The sequence below is a fragment of the Cotesia typhae genome, unplaced genomic scaffold (assembly GCF_013202065.1).
Source record: "Cotesia typhae breed Kobodo isofemale line unplaced genomic scaffold, CoteBio_Ctyphae scaffold_91, whole genome shotgun sequence".
Lineage (NCBI taxonomy): Eukaryota > Metazoa > Arthropoda > Insecta > Hymenoptera > Braconidae > Cotesia > Cotesia typhae.
Window position 1 is genome coordinate 581,224 of NW_027423781.1, and position 25,467 is coordinate 606,690.

At 27.8% G+C, this 25,467-nt stretch overlaps 7 protein-coding genes and 1 non-coding gene across 8 annotated transcripts; 3 read left to right on the top strand and 5 right to left on the bottom strand.

Annotated features, from left to right (window-relative positions):
* Positions 1-10: 10 nt before the first annotated feature.
* E (nonribosomal peptide synthetase ebony) lies at positions 11-10,173 on the bottom strand. The gene is made up of 9 exons (XM_074258827.1): positions 9,786-10,173; positions 4,980-5,109; positions 4,631-4,900; positions 2,567-2,949; positions 2,406-2,468; positions 1,696-2,074; positions 806-1,556; positions 280-733; positions 11-214 (listed from the first exon to the last, which is right to left on the bottom strand). The coding sequence occupies exons 2-9, from the start codon at positions 5,107-5,109 to the stop codon at positions 77-79; spliced, it is 2,568 nt and encodes an 855-aa protein (XP_074114928.1). The 5' UTR covers positions 9,786-10,173; the 3' UTR covers positions 11-76.
* On the top strand, positions 7,394-8,487 carry LOC141537349 (uncharacterized). Its single transcript, XM_074258269.1, has one exon. The coding sequence runs from the start codon at positions 7,431-7,433 to the stop codon at positions 8,190-8,192; it is 762 nt and encodes a 253-aa protein (XP_074114370.1). The 5' UTR covers positions 7,394-7,430; the 3' UTR covers positions 8,193-8,487.
* A 2,231-nt stretch (positions 10,174-12,404) lies between the features above and the next one.
* Positions 12,405-12,503, top strand: Trnah-gug (transfer RNA histidin (anticodon GUG)). The gene is made up of 2 exons: positions 12,405-12,441; positions 12,467-12,503. It is a non-coding gene; the product is annotated as a tRNA-His (tRNA).
* Positions 12,504-13,227: 724 nt separating this feature from the next.
* Positions 13,228-14,641, bottom strand: LOC141537643 (apolipoprotein D-like). The gene is made up of 4 exons (XM_074258763.1): positions 14,387-14,641; positions 14,178-14,311; positions 13,881-14,057; positions 13,228-13,647 (listed from the first exon to the last, which is right to left on the bottom strand). The coding sequence occupies exons 1-4, from the start codon at positions 14,543-14,545 to the stop codon at positions 13,476-13,478; spliced, it is 642 nt and encodes a 213-aa protein (XP_074114864.1). The 5' UTR covers positions 14,546-14,641; the 3' UTR covers positions 13,228-13,475.
* Positions 14,642-16,106: 1,465 nt separating this feature from the next.
* LOC141537527 (uncharacterized) lies at positions 16,107-20,369 on the bottom strand. The gene is made up of 6 exons (XM_074258560.1): positions 19,507-20,369; positions 19,345-19,443; positions 18,489-18,966; positions 17,613-17,762; positions 16,826-17,309; positions 16,107-16,528 (listed from the first exon to the last, which is right to left on the bottom strand). Exons 1-6 carry the CDS (start codon positions 19,733-19,735, stop codon positions 16,259-16,261), a joined length of 1,710 nt encoding a protein of 569 aa, XP_074114661.1. The 5' UTR covers positions 19,736-20,369; the 3' UTR covers positions 16,107-16,258.
* Positions 20,370-20,527: 158 nt separating this feature from the next.
* On the bottom strand, positions 20,528-21,925 carry LOC141537656 (uncharacterized). Its single transcript, XM_074258777.1, is given in 7 exon segments — positions 20,528-21,017; positions 21,106-21,159; positions 21,230-21,314; positions 21,317-21,378; positions 21,447-21,566; positions 21,647-21,758; positions 21,890-21,925. Coding segments are annotated over 7 exon segments (654 nt in total). The 3' UTR covers positions 20,528-20,832.
* Positions 21,926-23,413: 1,488 nt separating this feature from the next.
* On the top strand, positions 23,414-24,253 carry LOC141537528 (uncharacterized). Its single transcript, XM_074258562.1, has one exon. The coding sequence runs from the start codon at positions 23,441-23,443 to the stop codon at positions 24,200-24,202; it is 762 nt and encodes a 253-aa protein (XP_074114663.1). The 5' UTR covers positions 23,414-23,440; the 3' UTR covers positions 24,203-24,253.
* LOC141537529 (uncharacterized) lies at positions 24,223-25,233 on the bottom strand. Its single transcript, XM_074258563.1, has 3 exons — positions 25,153-25,233; positions 24,720-25,085; positions 24,223-24,638 (listed from the first exon to the last, which is right to left on the bottom strand). The coding sequence occupies exons 1-3, from the start codon at positions 25,202-25,204 to the stop codon at positions 24,331-24,333; spliced, it is 726 nt and encodes a 241-aa protein (XP_074114664.1). The 5' UTR covers positions 25,205-25,233; the 3' UTR covers positions 24,223-24,330.
* Between the last annotated feature and the right edge of the window lie 234 nt (positions 25,234-25,467).

Consider the following 25,467-nt stretch of genomic DNA (forward strand, 5'->3'; position numbering starts at 1 on the left):
ACAAATGAGATATACTATTTTTAAAATATATTTATACATACTATATAGTTTATTATATTTACAGAAATTATATACATTAAATAGTTTTCCAAGAGCATAAAGCTCGTTGATCATCAGGAGCTTCTCCGAATGGTTTGCTGCCATCAGGAGCGACATACTGATTTACTTGATAGTCTAATAATACTTCGTAGTTATAAACATCGTTTCCCAATTGCTAAAACCGATTAACAATATAATAAACAACAATCATAAACCATAAAAATAAAATAAAAGGCTTACTTGGGTCAACGGGCTGGTATTGGTAGTGAAAATCCCCATAAAACCTTTTCTTCTCGCTAAATTCAGGCACTCGTCCTCCATTTTGTTCATGACGATGACATTCTTCGCCGGAGTCAAATTTTCATTGGTCGCCATCATGTAGCAATGGAGGATTTTACCTTTTCCACGCGGCAGCTTGTTGTCCCTGATTGGTCCCTCAAGAAACTCCAAAAATTCAAACACAATGGATAACTTTGAGGTTACAACACAGTCAGGCTCGTCATGCGCGTCGAAATTCAACGCAACTCCCAAAATGGTGGCGTCCTCATCCGCGGATTTTATAATGAAGCTCAATTCTTTATCGACTATTGGCCGCCATAAAGTGTCCATTAGATCGTAGTAATCACTGCGCTTTACGTCGGGCGACAACCAGCGCTCTAAATCGGCTTTCAAGTAGAAACTTTCAGTCACCATTCTATCAACAAAAAATTAAATAAAAATTTTGTTTTTTATTTTTTATGAAGATATGGTTAGTTAAAAAACTGACCTTGTAACCGCAGACCGATGGCTATCCTTGATAGGCTCGGCAATGAATTTAGGACTAACAAAATCTTCCTTTTCTTGATGATTGCTATCGACCGCCATTTTGTCCAAAATTTCTCTCATAGATTTAGCAGTAAGAAAATCAGATATCGCAATATGATATCCTTGCTTCTTCAATTGGGTGACAGTGAAGATAGAGTTCAGTGAATTGCCGCCTAGATCGTAAAAGTTACCGTTGATGTTAACAGTGTAGCGACCGCTTCTGCCGATAACTGATGCGACTGTCGGAAAGAGAATCCGCGCTTTAGCCAGCTGCTCATCAGGAACTTCAGAATAGTCGCAATCTATTGTCTCGCGGCCATTGCTGTTCAAGTTCGAGGTTTCATAGAGCTTCAGCAGTGTTTGCCGATCTGTTTTACCGTTTATCAAGAGGGGGATCAAGTCGATAATTATCACATGTGGGATCATGTAACAAGGTAACTGGTTTTGTAAATAATTTTCTAGCTGCAAGCCTGTTGTTTTCGTCCCTTTTTTTAGCGTTATAAATGCGATCAATGCCTGCGCTAAATCTCCAGGCTTGTAACACAACACAACTGCTTTATCGACAGACGGTAGTGACTCTAATGATCGCTCAACTTCTGATAAGTCGACTCTGTGACCTCTGACTTTTATTTGAGAATCAGTACGTCCTTCGTAGATCACTATTCCTTTTACGACCTTGGCAAAGTCACCAGTGCGGTAAATCGTCGAGTATTCTAAAAAAAAAAAAAAAAAATAGAAAATATTTTTTATTCTCTGTTTTATCGGCAATTTCTGACTTATCATAAGAATATATGACCGACTGATGGACAGCTGATCATTTTTACTGTTCTGCAACCTTGATTCAAGACTTACCAGGATCAATAGCATGAGGATTGGTCACAAACCGATGAGAGTCTCTTCCGCGAATGTAACCAGCTGCCAAGTTCCTTCCTGCTACAACTAACTCTCCTATTTCGCCCTGTTGAACCAGATTCAAATTTTTGTCAACTATGTAGATAATGCAGTTGTCCAGTGGCCTTCCAATTGGAACTTTGTCCATATCTTCCAATTGACTGATGTCATTCAACAAATAGTAAGTTACATCTCCCATTACTTCAGTGCTGCCGTAGAAATTTGCCAGTGTGTGTCCATAATCGGAAAATCGGCTGTAGAATTCTTTTGCTAGAGTTTGAGGTAGTATTTCTCCAGAGCAGATCCATAACCTCAATGATTTTAATGAACGATGGTTATCCTAAATAATAAATTACCAATTTTGAAAAAAAAAAAAAAAATTATTTTTATTCCGTTGCTGAAAATTACCAGAAGGTGGCGCGGTAGTATATAATTCTACCAGACTGTACAGTACTTTTTAAATAAAGGCGGGCTTTTTAAAAATATTAAATATTAAATTAATTATTTAATATTTATAAAAAAGGTTTTTTTTTGTATTTTGCTTTGGACTAGATTATGTTAACAATAAAAAAATAAAATAATAATTTTAATTAGAATAACCTAATTAAAATAATTACTCTCTAATATTGTTCCTCAATGATTAAATAAATTATTCAAATAAAATGCTCAACCTGAAGGCTCAGATACATCAGCATTGATTGCAGCAAAGACGGTACAAGGACTAGTCTTTGAATCTAGAATAATTTTAATAACAACAATCATTATTAATTACACCAATTATTATTATTATTATTATTATTATTATTATTTAAGCTAAAAAATAATAAACTACTTTGTGTTTCTCAAGTACGTTGATAAATTTTTCCGGATCTTTTGTCACGTGCTTAGGGACAACAACAATAGTGCGGCCTTGCAGCAAAGAGCCCCAAATTTCTGGCGCGCTGTCAACGAAAGTAAGCGCCGTTTTGAATATTGTCTTCTGTTCTTTGTCGGAAAAAGGCAACTCACGCCATTGCCATTCAAGCCGGTTAATCAGCGTCGCATGTGGCAGTTTCACGCCTTTTGGCACTCCGGTACTTCCGGAAGTGTATAAAACAATCGCCAATTCTTCGGAATATTCATTGTACTCTGGAGGAAGCTCTGACTCGGCTTTTGATTCTTCAAATAGTTCATTGTATGTAATTACGGGTGTTTCGCCGTAAAACAGTGTGTTATCTAGGGAATAAAAAATCTGTATAATTATTTATTATCCATATAATAAAATAAATTTTTTTAATTAAACTCTCTAGATCTATAATTAAGAAATGACCTTGTATCTTGTCAACTATTGTCATTTTTAAAGATATAAGCTCATCCTAATGTTACACTCATCGATACCTTTCATTTGAGTACCCACATGCACTTTTTCATGTATTTATATATTTATATATTTATATATATGTATATATGAAAAATATATAAAAAAAGTCATGTGGGTATTCAAATGAAAGCTTTTGATGAGTATAACATCTGGATGAGCTTTAATTTTTCTAATTCATAATCCGTATATCTCGATAATCGCACAGGCTACTAGTATTAATTAATGTATCAGTCTATTGACGTTTAAAGGATTTAAAAGTATAATAAGTATAAGGTGTTGAAGAATTTTATAGTCTATCAGTTGAAGGCAATAATTAAAATAAATTCCTTGAACAATATAATTGGTTAAGGTAATTGTCGATGTTATATTTCTCGTAAAGCTAAAAAGTGAAGGGTGAAGAGGTTCACTAATAAGACAACCTTGTGACATTAAATTACGGTAAGCAATCAAGTAGGAAGCTGATGCCTTTTTTGTAATTAATCATTAAAATGGATTTACGGTTTTTTTTTAATGCTTCTCACTTTTTGTTTGATGAGTTTGTAATTGAGATTATTGACAAGGACGCAGACGGATTAATGGTTATTCAGTTTCATTTTTTGCAGCAATTTAAAATAAATTAATATAAATTCTTTTTTAATTGTACCTATCAATGTGGAATTTAAATTTTGATTTATACTTGCAATTTTAATTCCTTGCCTTGGATTTTAAATTCTTGAGTCAAAAGATATGTACCTACAGTCGGTATAAAAAATTGATATTTAAAAAAAAATAATTGACAGTATTATTTTGTTTTTACAAAAAAATCAGTAATTAAATTATTTGCGTTGATTTATTAACTGATTTAAAATTTAACTATTTTTTATTATTTCATCTGACTATTATTTTTATAACTTATCAAAAATTAATATATATTAATATATTAAAATTGTTAACTTTTTTGAATTTTTAATAAATATAAAAAAATACTTATTTTCATAAAATAATCATTGTTAAAATAACTATAATATTAAATCTAACGTACATTAATCTTTTCAAATTTTTCAGCGCATAAGCGTCTCATACTTTTTTCTTGGCTCACAAAAATTGCGTTGTTGCCATAGCTTTATTAACGTCACCCTTCCTCGGCTAAAGTCTTCATTAAATTTTTCATTACTTATTAATAAATATCTGTGAAGCTGTGTGGTAATTATCAATGAAATTATTTTTAAAAAATTTTTTAGTTGTTAAGTTAACGTTACTTTAGTTTTTTAAAAAGATCCTAAGAAAAGTTTCTGAGATATAAAAATGTTTGTAGGTAAACTTTTGGATATCCCGTATATACCGTAATGAATAAGAGCGTTCAAAACTCAAACTTTGAAATTAAATATCTGTGAAACTAGATGGTCAAAAATTTTCAAATTGCGCCAATTGATGCAGAATTATATGAAGATTAATCTGCGAAAATTTGAAAAAAAAAAAATCAAAAGGTACTACCTTAATTTAAAAATTCAGGTAAAGTAATAAAAATATTACTTTATCGTTTAAATAAATAATTACCTTCGTCAATAAAAACCATCAATGGCTGTGATTCATCAAGAATATGCGTAACACGTGCCTGAGGGAATGCAGCGTCCAACGGCAAATAAGCCATCCCGGATTTTAAAATTGCCAACAACACAATCGGCAAATTGTACGTCGGCTTCATTGAAATAGCAATTATTGGATCCCGGTTGTTGTTAACAGTGCACAAACGCTTCAATGTTCTTGCTAATTTATTTGTCAGCCGTTCTAATTCTCCGTAGGTTATTTTGAAGTCTTCACTTTCGTCTGTAAAAATCCAAAAAATTTACTTGAAAAAAAAATTAATAGAATGAATATTTTTAATTCTAAATTAATTGTTTGTTACCTTCGTAAATAATAGCAATTTGTTGGCTAAACTGCGCCTGGATATTCTGGAATATTTTCGGAACAATTGCGTCATTTTCAGTGATTACTTTTTTTCCCTTGAGTACCGATGGCTGTTGCAACGATCCCATCTGTAAACATCATTTCATATTTGATGGATAACTAAATTAATAACCCAAAATTAACAAAAGAATAAACTTCTTTTGGAATTTAAATAAGTAGGCGATCGTTTCATAATTATTAATGACAAAACAAATTTTTTTTAAATGTCTGGATGCATAAAGAAACCATTAAAATTGTGAACCTTTCAATAACCTTGTCTGTGTTAAATCGAAAATTTCAAGACTCAGACATTTTTTATCGTCGAGAATAGTTATTGGTTTTGAGTAATCATTGTTTGTAAAATTTTTTTTATCACAATCAGACATTATACTTGTATTTATTACATTGAATTACAATAAATACTAACTTGAACTGTTTTAATTAAATATCGTCTCAATATTCATTTTAAGTAGCTTTAAAAAAATCCAAAATTCCAAAAGAATCTTAAAATTAATTAATTAAATTTTTGGATCTCCTTAAGTAACTTTAACTCAAAAACTAGAAAAATTATTCAGACAGACCCGGCCGGGAATCGAACCTGGATCCTTTCGTTACGCATTAAAGGCTCTTTCAATTAAGCTATTCCATATTAACAACCTTCAATTCACCTAATAATAAAAATGTTTTGATTAAAATAATTAAATAGGATAATTTGCGAATATTCAACCAAAATAAATTTTTTTTTAATTTTTTATAAAATAAATTTATTTTTCAGTGTATGTTGAAAACAAAGACACAAATTAAACTTCAGACAAGCTAAATTTATCTACAATTTTTTTTTTAATCAACAAATTGCTATTTTGACATAAAAAAAAAGCCGTTTTAATGGCTGCTATGAATTTTAAAAATTTTTACAAAGAAAAAAACACAATAACTTTTTAATAAATAAATTTTTCAACTCAATTTATTTTTTAATCTCATCATCTGCCTTTTGAAAAATTTCCACTTGAAAATTGCATTAATTATTATTTATAAAATAAAAATCGGATCATAAATAAATAAATAAACCCTCATAAAAATTTTTTCTAACAAAATAAACAATTAATGTCTTTCTTTCTCATTAATTTTTAATTTTTTTTACACAAAGTCCGTAAATTACTATTGCCATTAATGACACTTATAACTCATAATAATAATACTTTCCAGCCTACATGCTGGATACTGAGCAATAAATAATTCATTAAAAGATCGAAGTGATTATCATACTTTCATTTTTTCCTTAAAACCATACCTATATTCATTAACTTTAATTGGTTATTGCCAATAGTATAAAATAAAAACATATTTATCCCATAAATCAATTAATTATTTATAGAAAAATTAAATTCTTAAATTTTCTTTCAATAATTAATAAAAAAAAAAAAAAAAAAAAAAATTCTTACTAATTTAATAAAATTAAATAATTAAAAAATATTAATACTTAATTTTTTTATTAACATAAATATCAAAGTTACCGTTAAGATATCTCTTAATTAAGAGTTCTAATGCGTGTAGTGTAGGTCATGTGTCGGAAGTGATCAATTAGTCGATTAGTATACCCCAGCTGTCTATGAGCACATACATTTTAATTTAATTCTATTAAAAGAAATAAGTGAATGAATGAACTGACATTTACTATTACTTTGTTGTATCTGCTACAACTATGATTAGAGTATGAATACTAATATATGAATATAAATTAATAATGCAGAATCAAGATATTAAATTCTAATTTTTTTTTTTTTTTTTTTTATACCGTGAATTTATAATCTATTTCTTAGCCAGTCAGAATTGACATTGTAGTTTTATACTATTGATACTAAATTAGATATTTATAGAATTACGAGACTAGAAATTATATTTCTATGCTAATTATTTGAATAATAGTAATAAATTATAGAATTTAGATTACTGTGCTCTTAATATCAAGGTAATTGATATGAAAATTTTTTTCCAAATAACCTTGTAACTTGAGAACTATTGACATTTTTAAAGATTTAAGCCCATCCCGATATTACACTCATCAAGACCTTTCATTTGAGTACCCACATCAATTTTTCATATATTTATATATATTACATATATGTATATATGAAAAATATATGAATAATGCATGTGGGTATTCAAATGAAAGCTCTTGATGAGTGTAACATCGGGATGAGCTTATACCTCTAAAATATATATCATATATATGAACTTTCTTAAGATAAAGAATTTTGACGAATATTGGGAAGACTGAAATTAAAAAAAAAAAATTAAACATTAATTAAAAGGATGAATTTTCACAAATAATTGGTTCTTTAAACTAAAATAAAAAATTTATAAAAAAGTTTACTATTTATTAGAACATTAAGTAAATTAAAAAAATAAAATGCACTCATCAGTAAATATTTTAATCCGGAACATTATCATCCGAAAAATCGAGTTTGCACTCCAAGGAAACATTGAAGAATTGCCACCGTCAATTGAGAACGAAATAAAAACTCCCGAGTTCCTGGAAAAGTTTAAAAACTGGAGTAAAGAAGAAGTTGATAACAGAGAAATCCAGTCGTTGTGCGACAACGCAGTTACAATCCTCCAATATTGCTCGCGTCATAAAAATGATGGAGCAAGCGAATACGTGACGGAATTAGTGAAGAAATTGCACGAAAAATTGATAACCGATTTTGATTTTAACAATCAGCCGGAACAATTTCATTGGACCGAAGTATCCAAAAGTATCACGCGATTCTTTGCGACTTACATATCGCTCGCAAATTTCGAAGATAACGCAGAAATCAAACGTTCGATTTGTCACGAAGTTATTAGCAAAATGATTCCACCATTGAGTCCCAAGCTTCCTTGGACGTACAAAACCTCTGATACTATTATCAGTCTATCTTTGCCCCGTATCTACACCTATTTCATTTACGATGAAGACAAGTTGATAGAAGAAGTTAAAGATGGTATTTTCGTGACTATTGGAGAACAATATAGCAATTTACACGATAATCAAGAATTGAGAGATAATTTTGAATATTTTAAGTTTTACGATAATTTGTATACTTATTACTTGGCTGCTATCAAAGACACTCGTTTGTTAGATTATAGAAAAATTTACGATAATAATGATAACAATGACAAAGTTGTATAAATATTGAGAGACATTATAAAAAATTATTGAAGAAATTTAATTTTCATTACTTATTACAAATCGGCTATTATTTATTACAATTTACTGTTTTTCCATCAACAATAAATTTTGATAATTATGTAGTTAATCTGCAACGATTGACCAATCATTACAATCACTAACTCAATTACAGTTCATTCCATCAATCTATTCGATTTATGCGTAATTTTTAATAGCGCATTTATTGCTTCAATAACACGGCTCATAAAATTTTATAAAAATAATCTTAAAGTTTTTACAATAATTATAATAATTATCGTTGTTTTATTACAATCTTACTGCAGTAATAAAATTAGATTTAATAATATTAATCGCAGCAAAACTCACACTGAAAAAATTAAACATGATTGAGTTTAAAATATTTATAAAGTTACCCAATTGTATGAAGATTAAAAAGTAATCAGACGAAACCTTTGAGCGGATTTCAAAATTAAAAATTATTTAAGTAAGGCTAGTAAGAAAAAAGATAAATTATTCTATATATATATATATATATATATATATATATATATATATATATATATATATATATAATTAATATATAATTAATTTAATTTTTTTTATAAACTATCACATATCCATTAATCATAAGCAATGCATTAAAGTGTTATTTTTTTTATAAAGAAGTATGCGGGAAGTTATTATAGTACAAGAAACCTTTTGAATGTATATAGATGCGGGTTTTTATTTTTTCTGCAACCGGTATGCAACTTGTATCTCGCCGCTCCAAGAGAGGTGAATAAACTATCAACACCTCAGGCCAGAAAAATTTTCCTTAGATTTTTAAGGACGATTCAATTCAAGTTTTTTATGTTTAATTTATTATTTCGGTAGGATAAACTTAGAAAAAATTTATCTGGTTTATTTTTGGTGACAAAAAATTCGGTAAAAAACTTGTCGAACCTGTTTAATTTGTGCAGTTAATATTTTTAAAAATAAAAACAAATTTTTTTCTATTTTAAGTAAAAAAAAATTTTTTTAAACTCAACAATTTAAAAAAAAATTATTTTTGACTAAAAAAATTATTTTTAAGAGTTTAATTAAGGTTAAATTTATTATTTTAATAATTTTTTCTTTTTAAATAAAAAAAAAAATTAAGTCTTTGTAAATTATTTAATTTTATTATTATTTTTTTTAGAAATATAATTTTTTTTTCGGCTAATAAATGATTTTTTAACATCATACAATTTAATAAATATTTATTAACAGTTAAAAAATAATTTATTAAAATTTAATAAATTAAATAATTTTTTTCAAATAAATTAAATAATTAATAGTAAAAAATAAAAATTAAATAGACAACTTTCATCATGGGAAAATGTATATAATAAAATAATAGCTGAAAGGAAGCTTACGAAATGCATTTAGAATTGGGTGAGAGGTTTGTAAGCATGAAAGTACCTTACCGCTAGCACTAATGATAAAAGTGAAAGTTATCTTATGCTTGGTTGGCTTTACTCCGAAAAATTCGATTATTATGAAAACATTTAATTAAATTATTGATTAATTAATTATAAAAAAAAAAAAAATAAATAAAAATATACTTATACTCACTTTGAAAGGTTTTAATTTTCACAAACAAAATTAAAAAAAAATTTTCACTTCACAAGCACTAGATGAATAATTATTCCGAATTGATCCGAAGATCGAGTTAGAATAAAATTAATATTAATAAATTGTAATATTAAAATGCGGTGGTCTTAATCACAGTGGGGTATTTCGAACACGGTTAACCGTGAGATTGTGAGCCGGTGCTGATAGCTACACGAACTTTTATACGAAAGTGAGTACTGTGTTGGGAAGACCCCACAACACTGGCTCCTAACTATCCTTCCTTTATGCCTGACACATTATATTATTGTGACGCTATTTAACTTTGTTTAACCGTAGGCTAATTTATGCTGTGCTTTTATAGTAACACTCTTTTATATTTAAATTACTTGATCATTTTTGCCATTCAACTGTGTCCGGGTTCTTTTATTTGCGTATTTTTTAACGCATTAAGCAAAGAATAACAAATTTTATTCATTTTATTCTTTTCGAGGTTTAAGTCATTTTTTTTTTTTTTTTTTTGGGAGAATATGCGACCTTGTACTGTCAAAAATTGCGAGTAAAGTTTTTTTGGTAAATTAGATTAAATTTTAAAGAATTCCAAAATTTTACTTTTAAGATTTCTCTAAATCTAGCAGACTGAATCAATTCAAATTTTTTAAAAATTTAATAGCAATGATACTCTTCACATCGGCACCTATTTTGATCCGATCGGTCAAGCTATTCAAAAGTTATGAGGTTTACATCGATTTTTGCAAAATTTCTCGAATTTTGAAAAATTTTCAATTTTTTTTTTTTTTTAGCGGGAAATTTAAAAATTTATTTAAATCATTATAAAAACATGACAAAAAAATCAATTGACTAATTATCAATTAATCAGCTGGAGGTAATTGTGTCATACGTGCGTAAATAAAATAACTGTATTTACTGAAACAAATACAAGAAACTCGCAGCTAACCATAATGTCAATGAAAAACTAACCGACTATTGTATTAATTAAATACTTTTTTCTAAATAATACCTTGTTTGATCAACGCTCACTTACTTGCATGTAATGTTTTTATTTTATGCATCTTAATCACTACAAGCAACAAAAGACATGTCTTACTAAAAGCTCAGTTCAATCTATGTAGCCTAATAATTAATAAAAAAAATTAAAAAAAATTTTTTTGAAAAATTACAAAGAACTTCTGTCCATTAAAGTCTTGAATTTGACTTGGCAACACCGCTTGCGCAGTTACCCGGCGCAAAAGTAACCGCGGTTTTTTTTAAATTTAAATTCTAATTAATTTTAAGATCCATAATAAAATTATTTTTTTTTTGTAGACATTATTGACATTATGAGGGTACTTGGATCTCATTAATGTATTAATATTATATCTTACAAAAGTAAATTGAATAAAAAACAAAATAAATTATCCCTCGATATTAATGTTAATAATATATAATTAAAATTTTCGAAATATTAAAATTAAAAATAAATGAATTGCATTTTAATTAGTTAAATAATAACAGTAATTATAATCAAAAATGTTGGTTGAAATGATTACGAATTATAACATAATACAGTGAGCATAAATACACACTACACATCATCAGATTATCCCACATGTGTATCAATAAATTATCTAACGATTGCAATTCGTTATTAATTATTTTTTTTTTTTTAATATTTATTCATAAGACAACATTTTTTGTTAAATAACTTAAAATATATTATAATTACATTGAAAAATCGATAATCTATATTTATTGGACCGTGACGTTGAACGTAGTTACGGATTCGCATGAGCGGTTCATAACAGAAGTAATGTTTTTATATTAACTTAATAAATATTCATTTATCGGTAATGGTTTATAGTTTACGAGATGTTTATTAATTTCTCACTTGTTTTATTGATTGATACAACCCTACATTGCACTAGAAAAAATTTTACGATCTTTACAAGAAATCTCTCCGTACCCACCTTACCCCGATTAGACAATCCAATCCAAGAAGTACCCTGCCTATTTAATTAAAAAAAATAAATCAACTCTAATAAATTAATAAATATAATTTTTGAATTATAAATTTTAAGAAAAAATTGATTTTTTTAATTAGAATAAAATTGCAAGTGTCAAACAACTAGGCCAGCGTCAATAACTGAGTCTTTTACTTTATTACAATTTGAATAAAAATTTTGTTTATAATTTTAATTGAAAAAGAAAAAAAAAGAATCAAAGGCGCGAAATTCAAAAATATTAAATGATCTGGATTTTATAATTCAGGCTAAACTTTTTCTAAAGCCAAAAGGACGTTTATTTTAGAATGTGCCCTTTTATCATTAATATACCTTGAAAAAATTTTTTTTGACAAATCTTTACGTTTTGATCCGTTCTAATTTTTTATACGCCCTTTTGGAACTAGAGTCACGTATAGTCTCTAAAATTAGCGTATAATTATTAAACTTACGCCATAATACAATTATTTTCTCAACTATGCCTGTTATTAAATCTCCAATTAAATTAATCAGATAAAAGTGTGAGTTGAATTAAGTTCGGCTTGCGACCAGTCACCCGTTAATGATTAATGTTCGATAAACTGTTAGCCAATTAACCAATTAAAATAAATAATTAACAGCTTCTCAAATAGCTCAGTTGGTAGAGCGGTGGACTGTGTATTTGTAGTTGTTAATTTGAGAGTCATCCATAGGTCGCTGGTTCAAATCCGGCTTTGAGGAATTTTTTTTCAAAAAAAAAAAAAAAAAAAAAAAAAAAAAGCGCATTTTGTTTTTGCAATATTCCATGATAATGTAATAAAATATGCATTTTAAATTACAGTAATTAACACATTTATTTATATATGAATTAATTTAATTGGAAAAAATATTGTGCAGTATTAAAGATCAGGAGGTCAGAATTTTTTCTGTGGATAATTTTGACAAATCTAAATACGTTTTGAGATCGTTCCAATCCAACTTACTTTGTGAATACGTACGACATGTTTTAAACTTCCATTACGTTTGATTTATGTTCTGAATGTTAAATACGCCCAATTAACGTTTGTAATCTCGAGTCAGGTCTATTACAATTAACATAATTTTCATGAATTATAAAAAACACTATATTCCATTTGAAATAAAATTCATGGACGGACAAGTACGAATTAAAACATTCTAGAGATTTTTTATTATTTAACGGGGAATATTAATGAGCGAACGGTGAAAGATGTAGTCTAGTAAGTGATATTTTATAATCCAGATAGCAAAAAATTGTTCCTCCTCCTTTAAAATAATCATCATTATACTCGCAAACATAAACGAATATATAAACCGACTATATAATTTACGACATCATAAACGTATTATGAAATAAATAAATTAAAATATTATATCTGTGCGGGGATCGAACCCGGTTTGCTCCAATTATACGAGTCTCGCTCAACAGCGCTGGCAACTTTGTCGCAGTCTCCATATAAAATAATAATTTATTGAGAGAATGTCAATAAATTTCCAATATAAACAACATTCTCCATTAAAATACCCACTGTTAATTAATTATTAATAAGTAAAAAAAATTTTTAAAATCAAATAGTTTACGCCTCTTGACAGTGATTTATTTTTTATTGCATAATTTTCCGAATTTTTTTTCTATTGAAAAATAAATTTATATTTTTTTTGTTTTGAGAAGATTCCACAAAATTAAACTCTAAGATTAAGAAGAAGAAGAAGAAGAAGAAGAAGAAGAATAACCACATTTTACAAAGTTTGGAGAAATGACTGTCCTGGGAACTGGAAGATTGTATCGATTGAATGCCCGTCGTTTCCAGTCTTCAAAATTACTGTGAGGAGTGGGAGTTCGAGAGAACATCCAGGTTCGTTGATAACTGTAAGAATTAATAAAAAAAAATAATTATTAACAATCAGCACTACTATAATTTAAATTTGCGCGCGCAAACGCGCGCCTTGACTATAGAGTTTGCATATATTTTCATTCTTTGATATATTTGACCAATCACGTTACGAGTAGTTTGGTTAACCAATCAAATCACGGATAAATTGGTTTTACATACATTTTATCGCAATTTTAATATTAGATTTGGGTAAAGAGTAAACTTACTGTTTGTTTCCACGATTGTCACAAGTCCAAACTATCGCATAGTTATTGTAATCGGTAGCGAGAGTGTAAAAATCAGTGGGTACATCTGGCACACCTAAAACTGGCCTATCGTGAGTCAAAAATGTTCCTCGTTCATTCGGGATAGCACTTGCGTAGTAAATTTTTCCAGCAGGACATCTAAATCATAAAATTTCAGCGGTTACCATGGCAACTTGGAAATTTGTAAAAATAATGATTTATTTCGTCCCAAAAAAATTTTTTTTGGCGTCATGATAAAAATATTGCAATTATAATTACTTTGGCGAAAAAGTTCTAAATGAAATTCTCGCCGTATTGTTGATTGGCTTGGCCCATGTTGATATGTGGCAATATTCTGAATCCTCATTGAAGTGATCAGCAGTACGTTCAACTTCATACCATGGTCCGGCATACTAAAAATACAATAAATAATAATTATTATTAAATATTCAGATAAATTTGAATATATCTCTTCTGCTCAGACGTACCCTGTTGAAATCAATCGGGTCCGCAACTATTTGGGGACAAGGGCCGTCGAACAATGCTTGAGCACCAGAAGATGATGACGAAGAAGAAAATGAAGATGATGATGATGATTGCGCAAAAGCGCCAGCAATTAACCAGAAAATAATCACAGGTTCAAACATTTTTATTTTATTTTTTTTTTAAACTTTCTTGCACTCGCCGATACCAAATGGCTTTTTAAAACCGATATAGTAAGTTTATATTCAATTTATTCCACTTGTTTAAACAGCTTTATTTTTATTAATAATGTTAAAAAAATAACATTTAATTAAAATAAATATAATAAAAATTTAGAGAAAATTTCCTCAAAAATTTTATAAATTAATTTTAAGATGCGTAATAATAAAAGTATTTGTCAATTGGTATCGCAATATTTTAAATAAATTATTTACACTTGCTCAAATAATTTTATTTACATGATATTAAATATTTTTAGTAAAATTATAAATTATAAAGAAACTTTATCGTTATAAAATAAAAAATCAACGGAATAATAATTTTTCAAAATTTGTAAGATGAAAAAGTATCTGTACAATTTGAATGATCGTGTATGGATATCTCAGGCACTGGAAGATTATATTTATTAAAAGCTTCACGTATCAATTGTTCTAGATTGGCCATTGGAACGGATTCACGAGTAAAAACAAACATCTTTTGGAGACTGCAAATAATTAATTGAATAATTTATTTATCAGTAATGATAAATAATAAAAATAAACAAAATTTTAAACTTACTTTTTATTTCCACGATTTTCACAATTTCAGATTATCGAATATCTACTGGAGTCGAAATCCAGAGGAAAGAATTCCGTTACAACGTCGCCAATTGTTGGAAAGTGGTGTGTAAATTCAAATCCTCGGTGGCCTTGCGCTGCCATGGAAGACAATGTTTGAGTAGTGGAGGATCTAAATCGGATCGATAAAAAAATTTTTTTAAAGCAGTAATTGATGAAAAAATTCTATAATTACGAGGGATTGTAACTTTTGTGGATAACTTCTGATGTGTTGTTGACCGGTGATCGCCATAGTATTCGATTTTATCTGGAGAATTATTGACATTTTTAAAGATTTAAACTCATCCTGATGTTACACTCATCGAGACCTTTCGTTTGAGTACCCACATCAAATTTTCATATATTTTATATATTTATATATATATTATATATATATATATATATATATATATATATATATATATATATATATATATATATATATATATATATGTATATATGAAAAATATATGAAAAATGCATGTGGGTACTCAAATGAAAGCTCTTGATGAGTGTAACATCGGGATGAGCTTATATCCTCAAAAACTACAGTAGTTAACATACTGACTGCAAGGTTGCCAGTTATTTTTATTGCAAAAAAAAAAAAAAAAAAAAAAAAGTTCTTCTAATCTATTATATAAAATAAAATTAAGGTTGTGATCGAGTAAAGTGGGAAGAACAATAGACAGTTCTTGGCCTATACAAACCTCATTTCATTACATTATTTAATCCGTAGCTTCCGTCGTAATTTCATCCACATAGATGTCTCCGATGAATAATTCTAATAAATAATTTTTCTAGAAATTATTATACTCAATAAAATACTAACTGGGTAAAATAAAATTTAATTTAATATTTTATTAATAATATTAATAAATAAAATATTTATAATCAATAATTATTTTTCCGGTTGAAACTTAAAACTATCGTAACAATAAATCTAGTTAACGACCCATTAATCGAACAATAAGTCAGTAAGTTAAATTATACATTATTACTTATTACTATGTTAATGATTTAACGAGTTAATAATAATTGTTTTTATTACAGATAATTTCTACGCTAAACACTTTTATCAGAAACAACACTGCCGAGGCTGTGATTACTATTTCTTCTTTGATTCGGCAGTGAAGGGTGATGAATTGGCGTTTGTGTGACGATTTGTAACTCCCGTTCGCTGTTAACGCGCCTTATTACACTTCCGTTGCTTGAGTAACGTCTTCCGCCTTTGTGTTTTGGACTGCGTGGTCCCCGGATGTTGTTGAACACTACATAGACCGCTAGTATGCCAATTGTAAACATAGAAACTCCAATTCCGCTCACTACTGCCACCTGCAGACAGTTTTAAAAGCTCAAAAAGCCGTTTTAATGGCTGGTGTTATTTTTAAAATTTTTTTGGAGGGACAAACACGATAACTTTTTTAAAAATAAATTTTTCTACTCTATTTATTTTTTAATCTCTTTAATCTGTCTTTTGGAAAGTTGCATATTGAAAATTGCAGCCTAATATTGTTTTGTTTAATTGTTATTAATTTTTTTCGGGTAGATCTCCCTAAACGCGCTTTAAAATTGAATTATAAACAAAATTAATTTCTATAAAATTATTTTATTAATAAAAAAATTTTTTACCACAGTCCAAAATTCGTATTCGTCACTTTCTGCATATAAAACTCTAGAAATGTCATCATCGTCGTCGTCATCATCATCATCATCATCATCATCATCATCATTGTACTTCTTGCGATTGTGATTATTGTTATTATTATTATTAATAATTTTGGGATTGTTACGAGTCTTGAAATTTTTACTAGATGTAGCACAATCATTTGTTTTATCATTGCCGTTCGACATCAAACCTCTGAATGAATCCGGCATTAAGTCATCATCATCATCGCCATTATTGTTAGAATTTTCGTCATCCCAATCGACAATAGCGTCGTTTTTCTTCACCTTTATTTCTCCTAATTTATCAAGAACCCCGTTTTTCACCCGCAGGTAAATATCAATTGTTCTAGTCGCGATTTGCAATTGCGCGTTTTTAGTTGATATCACGTTACCAATCAGGGTGTTCCATTCTGCATGGTTTACTTCGCTTGAACACTTTTTCTTCTTGCTGAAATATTTTAACAATAAAATAACAAAAAAATATTTAAATAACTTATTTATTTAGGTCATTTTTAAATTAAATCATTTTTTTTTTATTTAAATTTTCGCGCGGTTGTGACGTAGCACTATATCCGGTGCGCAGCGCCATCTTACAGAAAATTTAAGAACTATATTTTTTTTTTATTGTCTTTATTAATTATTAAAAACAATTAATAAGGAAATAAATTGAGACTTTAAAAGTTTTCTAAGCTTAAAAAAATTTTTAATTTTGATTTAATTTAAAAAATAAATTATTTTAGCAAGAACTTACCACAACAATTCATACGATTTAGTATAAACTTCAAGAGCCTCTTTGAGCCACCTTATTTCACGCATCTCTTCAGTGTCAAATCGTTCGACCTCTTTGTTGCTCCACAACTTAGAGTTTTCAACTTTCGATTCAATTCCAGCCAAGTCAGTTCTAAAAAAATGATTTATTTATTTAGAATTCTTTATCTACGGATAATTAAACCTTTCCTTTTAGTGATGCAATAATAATATTAACAACAATGTCACTGGAGATAATGAAGCCCATCAAGGACGCTCTAAGTAACTAAGTAAACTTTCTAAGAGTGAAACTTATTTTGTATTATATTCTATTATAATATAAATAAATATAAAAAAATACGGATTTACGGTGATTAACTTTTAATACCAATTGTTCAATCACAATCATTAAATGGTGTCGAGGAAAGAATTTTAATAAAAAAAAAAAAAAAAAAAAAAAAAAGGTTAGCTGTATAATTATACACCGTGCAGAGCTATTACTTGTGACAAATTATTTATAATATTTATCTATGTTACTATTATCATTTTTTTTTATAATATTAATTTTTTTATAACATTTACTGTGCACAGTAATTAAACGAGTGTAAAAATATAGTTTACTGAATTTTTTTTTTTTTTTACTTGAATTATTAATTAGTTCAAATAATTATTGATAAATATTCTTCTTTTATCGTGTTAAACAAAAAATTTTCAGTCTGAAAGGTTGTCACAGACAATGACTCAGATAGCTTAACCAGAAGAGCCCTTAGTACGTACCCAAAAGGTCCGGGTTCGATTCCTGGCTTGGTCTGGGCGCAATATTTTTTTTTTTTTTTTTTTTTTTTTTTTATTATTATTGTTATATTTACTAAAATCTTACCTAGTATCTTCAAGCAACACAATAGAATGAGAGTAATCGATTTTATCGATGTAGCTTCTCAAATTTCCCTCACTTGCAATGACAACAGTAGCGGCCAAATTTTTGAAAAAGCTTTTGGGCGGTTTGCCGATATAGACAATCCTTGAAGAAAAGTCATCACTGTTATCTTCATCGTGGATCATGACACAGAGGCCGCGGGATATCGCGCCGTTGGTTACTTTCTTTGCAATAACCTGTATGTCATCATCTTTATTGCTGTTGCTGTTGTACTTCGGCGTGGTTAATGTGAATGACTTCCATTTTAAGACTTCTAGTATCTCTAAAATTCCTTGTACCACATAAGAGCCTGTTTCTTCGAGTAAGTTATGGAGATAAGGTGATGACATCGAGTTTGTATTGACAATATGGGGCACGTGCAGTATTGAAGTTATTTTTTGGATTGCGTCAATGTTTTGAGGTGATTCCGGTCCGATTAATCCTGAAAATATCATTGAGTTTTCAAGGACCTTTTTTTAGTGAACTATTGACATTTTTAAAGATTTAAGATCATCCCGACATCAAACTCTTCGAGACCTTTCATTTGAGTATCCACATCAATTTTTCATATATTTTATATATTATATATATTACAAATATGTATATATATATATATATATATAAATATATGAAAAATGCATGTGGGTACTCAAATGATAGCTCTTGATGAGTGTAACATCGGGATGAGCTTGTATCTATAAAAATGTCAATATTTAAGAAATTACAGCAATTTAACAAAAGTCATTATTTAATAAAACAAAGTTTTAAAGTAAAAAAATTTTTAAAATAGTTAGGATGGTTAAAACTTTCATAAAATTACCTAAAAAATAGGGCGGATGAAGACAGCTACTTGATAGCGCTTTTATCGCAGCAGTTGTCGAACCCGTTACCGTGCCGCAAGTATCCAAAACGCTTAAATCTAAAAGTAAATATTTTTTTTTATTTTTAATCTTATCATCCAACAGCAAAACAAAATACAAACCTATTTTCAGGTTATTATTTTTGGCATTGTGCGCATCGACAAACATTTTAGCAGCCTCCGACATAATCACGCCTCTGCTTGACGGATTGGAACACGTCGAATCATCATGAACGGTTGTTAATAACGAAATTTTAGCGTTGCCATTACATTCACTAGTTCTTCCACCACAAATACAAGCCCCTAATATTCCTAATACTAATAAAAATAAATATTCACTTAATTTTAACATAATTTATTTTATTTATTTTTTAACCAACTATTTATTTAATTATTATTTTTTTTTTTTTATATATAATTTATTGAAGATAATTCAAGTCAGAATGTGAACCTTGATATTGAACGGCAGAGTTTTATGTAGTGAAGCCACAAAGCTTTGTGTTACGTGCCAAAACTTGTAAGGTTTTAAACTCGAAAATTCATTTTTCTTAAAGTTAATATAATATTATTTCATGAAATTTTATTTATTTTCATTAAATTAATTTTTTTCTTCTATTTTGTAACGATATTTAAGAAGATTATGCTTGCATAATTGCATAAGTTTGTAGAATTTATTTTCCGGTAAATTAACAAATTTATTGACGTGTCTTAATTATATTTAACTGATGATTGTACTATAAATAAGTACTTTTTATTAAAAAAAAAAAAAAAATAAATTACCTTTTAAAAATTGAAAAATTTGGAAAATTTATTTGAGAATCATTTTTTGAATCGGGTTAATATGTTATCGAAGTATTATCACATTAAATATGCGAAGAATTATTCAAAATAAAGCTCTATAATTTACAACCTTGACATTAGTTATGTAATTTTTTGTCAAGTCATTAAAGTATTAAGTTTTATCGTTTGTTGTGTAGTTTTATAATTTTTATTTAAAATTTTAAACTTATTTCTGAAGAAAGAGTTATATTAACAGAGAAATTTTAAATTATGGGACGTTTTTTTTTTTTCAAAATTTTTTTTATTAAATTTTCTTTTTTGGAAAAAATTATTCAAACCTATTTTGATCGTTATTTTTTAGATTTTCCGAAAAAACTCCGAATTTTTTGATGATAAACATTTTTAATTTATTTTTTCTTTTGTTCACATGAAATTTTGACATTTTCTATAAATATCCTGAAAATTTCAGAATTTTATTTTTTTAATTTATATTTTTTTTTTATCAAAATTTTTAATACTATTTTTAATTTAAATTTATCAAAATTTATTTTCTATTTTTTACCGCATTTTTTTAAATTATTTATTTTTAATGGATTTGTTATAAAAAAAAATTTTTTTAGATGCCTGCTGACTTCAGTATCATCTAATTATTTAAAAAATAAATAATAATTATTCTTCGTCAAAATTAAAAGGTGGATGCTCTATAATATCACATTCTTCATCAGGCAAGCGCTGGCAAGTAGGAACTGGACCGACTTCACAAACACATTTAACACACACAGAGCTGTAGTCAGTAGATCGATTGAGCTCATCTCCGGCATTCATTGTTAAATTACCGAATATACAAGTCATATCTGAAATAAAAATTCATATTATTTATTATGAACCAAAAAATTTCCGTCCTCGCATTTCTCCCTTAAATTAAAAACCCAAACGATGTACCTGAATCGAGAGTGCTAGTTCCATTACTTTTAATAACTTCATCTCGTGGATTTTCTAAAAAAAAATTTCTTATTTATTCAAATGCAAACTAAATTAAATTAATTATTAATAATTTAATATTTACGGCATCTAGAAAATACGCTGCAAGAAGTTTGAGGTGATTGATTGCTATAATAAACTGGAGCACAACGACGATGAATATCTGAAGCATATGACGCATTTCTAGACTGCATATATACTTTAATTTTATACAAAAAGGCGGTTCGTTTTTTCCTTTATAGTAAAATTAACAAATTAAAAACTGTAGCTGATAATTATTTAATTATTTATTAAAAAATTACCAGTATATCCTGGTTGACAGATACAAGATTTGTCTGGATCTGATTCCAACTCAAAGTACTCCCCGTCTTTATATTCTTTGCCATTAACATCACAGGTTGCTCTATCTTCCAGGCTTTCAGCTTTAAAATCACAACAAATACATTTTTACTAATCAATTAAGATAATTTTTTGTGAATAATTTATATTTTTAAATACTTGCGACAAACTTCTTCACCGGGACAACATTCAGATGGGGTATTACGCAAATAACAGCCGGGTGTTATATGCCCATAAAAACAATCTAATACCAGTTGTGTATTAATTACTTTTACCTAGAAGCCATTATCACTAGCTTCATATCGATAAGAATAAATTTTATTTAAAATCCATTTCATATTATTAAACACTTTTTTTTTTTTGTGTTTATTTAAATAAATAAATATTTTATTTAAATAAAAAATACCTCTGAACAAAAAGATGATTTTAAAATAAGCGCCATAATTCAAAAATTTTTATTATGTTTTTGAACTTCCCGCTAAAAAAATTTAAAATTAAAAAAAAGCGGGAAGTTATTAGTTTTACTCCGATTTTTCAAAAATCAAATAAGAAATGCTCCAAGATAAACTTTTTTATTAATAAAAAAAAACTACAAAGTGTTAAAATAGTTTACTTTCAACTATTCAATTTACTTTATATAAAATAAATAATAAACTTTAGTATTTAATGAGATATTAACTTTTTCGCAACATTGAAGCAAGATAAATAATGTACATATCTTTCCTTTTTTTTTTTTTGTGTTTTTTTTCATCAATTATTTATCTACGCTACTATTTATTGATAATTAATATGAATATTTTATCGTATTTACATGAAAAAAAAATCTATTATTATTAATAATTTAGATTTAAAACAGACTATTATTTTCTGATGCAACAATCATTGAATTAAACTAATCTGAAGATAAGAAAAATATATAAATAAATAAATATACATCAATATCATTTTATTGATTACAATAAACTAAGCTGTAAGTATTCAGGACGACATATTAAGGTCTAAAAAATTTATAAAAATAAAAAACGCTTTAATTCAGGATTTTTATTACGCATGCGCATTATTGAAAATATAGTGCGCATTAATTATGTTTTAAACGGGCTATTAGTATGAGGCACAACCGTGTCTCAGGATTTTGCAAGGAATAACAATGTTAAATTTGAAAGAATTATCAAATAAATAGTTTTGCTGCATTGATATAAAATGTTTATTTAAAAAAAAAAAAAAAAAAAAGGAAAATTGTTTTGAGAAGAAATTAATTTTGAATTTCATATTTTAAATGAAGAAATGTAAATTTTCTTCGTGGTATACCCTAATTATAATTTTTACTGTAGAAAAAAAAGTTTTTTTGATTTGGAAAAAATATAATTTATGGAAATTTTGTTTAATAATTCAAAAGTAAAATTTGTAAATAAAATTTAAAACATTTTGAATACAATTTTTTTAAGTATTTGTTAAAAATTTAACGTAAGAAATTTTTTGCGTAATTAGATGAGAATTTAAAGAATGAAATCGAAGAATAAAGATAATAATAATAAAAAAATATTTTTAAGAATTATCGTTCCCGGTAAAATAAATCTCTGTAGTGAAAAGACAGTTATTGACAGTAAAAACAATTATCATCAGAAGTCAAATATATTATATCCAGCGTTCAATAGATTAAATTTCTACATTATCACTTTGAAAATTTTTAATTTTCTTAGCGGGAAGTTAATGTTTCAATTTAATTTATTCAAATTAAAATTTTGAATAGAATTAATTTAAATTATTAATTAATAGGTCAATTTTGAATAAAATAAAGAATTTTGACGAATATTGGGAAGACTGAAATTAAAAAAAAAAAATTAAACATTAATTAAAAGGATGAATTTTCACAAATAATTGGTTCTTTAAACTAAAATAAAAAATTTATAAAAAAGTTTACTATTTATTAGAACATTAAGTAAATTAAAAAAATAAAATGCACTCATCAGTAAATATTTTAATCCGGAACATTATCATCCGAAAAATCGAGTTTGCACTCCAAGGAAACATTGAAGAATTGCCACCGTCAATTGAGAACGAAATAAAAACTCCCGAGTTCCTGGAAAAGTTTAAAAACTGGAGTAAAGAAGAAGTTGATAACAGAGAAATCCAGTCGTTGTGCGACAACGCAGTTACAATCCTCCAATATTGCTCGCGTCATAAAAATGATGGAGCAAGCGAATACGTGACGGAATTAGTGAAGAAATTGCACGAAAAATTGATAACCGATTTTGATTTTAACAATCAGCCGGAACAATTTCATTGGACCGAAGTATCCAAAAGTATCACGCGATTCTTTGCGACTTACATATCGCTCGCAAATTTCGAAGATAACGCAGAAATCAAACGTTCGATTTGTCACGAAGTTATTAGCAAAATGATTCCACCATTGAGTCCCAAGCTTCCTTGGACGTACAAAACCTCTGATACTATTATCAGTCTATCTTTGCCCCGTATCTACACCTATTTCATTTACGATGAAGACAAGTTGATAGAAGAAGTTAAAGATGGTATTTTCGTGACTATTGGAGAACAATATAGCAATTTACACGATAATCAAGAATTGAGAGATAATTTTGAATATTTTAAGTTTTACGATAATTTGTATACTTATTACCTGGCTGCTATTAAAGACACTCGTTTGTTAGATTATAGAAAAATTTACGATAATAATGATAACAATGACAAAGTTGTATAAATATTGAGAGACATTATAAAAAATTATTGAAGAAATTTAATTTTGATTTTTCATTTTACATGACTCATAATGCGAAGCAAAAAAAAAATTTTTTTCGAATTTTTTTAAACAGTTTTTCACATTATAGTTCATTCTCGATCGGGAAATAATTCCTCGAAAGTAAAGTATTTACAAATTTGATTAGCTATTTCAAGTTGTTTTCTGGACATTGCTCTTTCAATATGCGGAGTAATAGCAGCAATTATTTCTGCTTTGTTCCCATTTACTACCGAATTAATTGCATCGGATAATGCAGTAGTTGTTTCGGAGTTTCCAACAAACTTGGTCTTGTAGTCTCCTATTTTAAGCTTAGTGATAGCACTGGTGAAGAAGACCTGTTGACCTTTTTTGGTTTTCACTAATTTGTACATCACCGTGGAGTTTGATTCGATGTTACCTGTTGACAGAAAAACAATCATTCTGGTTAATTTTTACTGTTTTAAAATTGATCACTGTTTTTTATAAAATTCACACTTACTAGCGTCGTTTTCAACGGGCCCAGTCGCTTCAACTGGAACAATAATTTTAGCTTTTACATCGTAGTCGCCTGTTGACCTCATTCTTCTGAAGAAAAGATTGATGTCAACTTTTTTATTTTCAAAGTCAACAGTCAAGCTCCTTATTTCAAAACTTCCCGCATCGTAAAGTTTTATATTTGTTGCTCCAGATTTGAAGTCAGGAGTATCCGCAACTACAAGCCTTTCATTTAAAATTAGAGGATCAATTGGCGGAACATCAAGCTCAGGAATTCCTTCGCGAAGTTTCGGACGCAATTTTTCCACGCTGTTTTTTATACATTCGTTCAAATTTGGATTTCTTCGACCACATACTGGTATATATGATGCTAAAATACAATTATGTATTTTCAACTTATGTATTTATAAATTTTATCAATTTTAAAAATTACTTACGAACTTCAGCTGAAACAAGACAAATTAATAAAATAAAACTTAAATACAACATTCTGTTAATTTATCAGTAATGCAACTGCGATGTACCGGTAGAAGAAGATTAATTTATATCCAATTAAAGCTGAATCACAAGATAATTTATTCAAAGACATCTCTCTCTCTCTCTCTCTCTCTCTCTCTTACTCATTTTAATCTATCGGAGTTTACTTCGAGGTTTTTTCTCTAATTCTATAGATAACTAATTAATAATTAATTAATTTCGCAGAAACATTACAAAACCGCTTTGTTTATTTTCAAATCATTTACATTACAATA

What these genes read in the sequence shown, in the direction of transcription:
- E (XM_074258827.1), bottom strand. Translation starts at nt 5,109, where the DNA reads ATGGGATCGTTGCAACAGCCATCGGTACTCAAGGGAAAAAAAGTAATC. An exon ending in GATGGTTTTTATTGACGAAG is followed by an intron (nt 2,950 to 4,630) that starts GTAATTATTTAT and finishes TTTATTCCCTAG; the next exon opens with ATAACACACTGTTTTACGGC. An exon ending in TGATGTATCTGAGCCTTCAG is followed by an intron (nt 2,075 to 2,405) that starts GTTGAGCATTTT and finishes TTTATTATTTAG; the next exon opens with GATAACCATCGTTCATTAAA.
- LOC141537349 (XM_074258269.1), top strand. Translation starts at nt 7,431, where the DNA reads ATGCACTCATCAGTAAATATTTTAATCCGGAACATTATCATCCGAAAA.
- LOC141537643 (XM_074258763.1), bottom strand. Translation starts at nt 14,545, where the DNA reads ATGTTTGAACCTGTGATTATTTTCTGGTTAATTGCTGGCGCTTTTGCG. An exon ending in ACCCGATTGATTTCAACAGG is followed by an intron (nt 14,312 to 14,386) that starts GTACGTCTGAGC and finishes TTGTATTTTTAG; the next exon opens with TATGCCGGACCATGGTATGA. An exon ending in TTTAGAACTTTTTCGCCAAA is followed by an intron (nt 14,058 to 14,177) that starts GTAATTATAATT and finishes TTTATGATTTAG; the next exon opens with ATGTCCTGCTGGAAAAATTT.
- LOC141537527 (XM_074258560.1), bottom strand. Translation starts at nt 19,735, where the DNA reads ATGTTAAAATTAAGTGAATATTTATTTTTATTAGTATTAGGAATATTA. An exon ending in AAATAATAACCTGAAAATAG is followed by an intron (nt 19,444 to 19,506) that starts GTTTGTATTTTG and finishes ATTTACTTTTAG; the next exon opens with ATTTAAGCGTTTTGGATACT. An exon ending in AAATCGTATGAATTGTTGTG is followed by an intron (nt 17,310 to 17,612) that starts GTAAGTTCTTGC and finishes AAAATATTTCAG; the next exon opens with CAAGAAGAAAAAGTGTTCAA.
- LOC141537528 (XM_074258562.1), top strand. Translation starts at nt 23,441, where the DNA reads ATGCACTCATCAGTAAATATTTTAATCCGGAACATTATCATCCGAAAA.
- LOC141537529 (XM_074258563.1), bottom strand. Translation starts at nt 25,204, where the DNA reads ATGTTGTATTTAAGTTTTATTTTATTAATTTGTCTTGTTTCAGCTGAA. An exon ending in TCTTGTTTCAGCTGAAGTTC is followed by an intron (nt 25,086 to 25,152) that starts GTAAGTAATTTT and finishes ATTGTATTTTAG; the next exon opens with CATCATATATACCAGTATGT. An exon ending in GCCCGTTGAAAACGACGCTA is followed by an intron (nt 24,639 to 24,719) that starts GTAAGTGTGAAT and finishes TTCTGTCAACAG; the next exon opens with GTAACATCGAATCAAACTCC.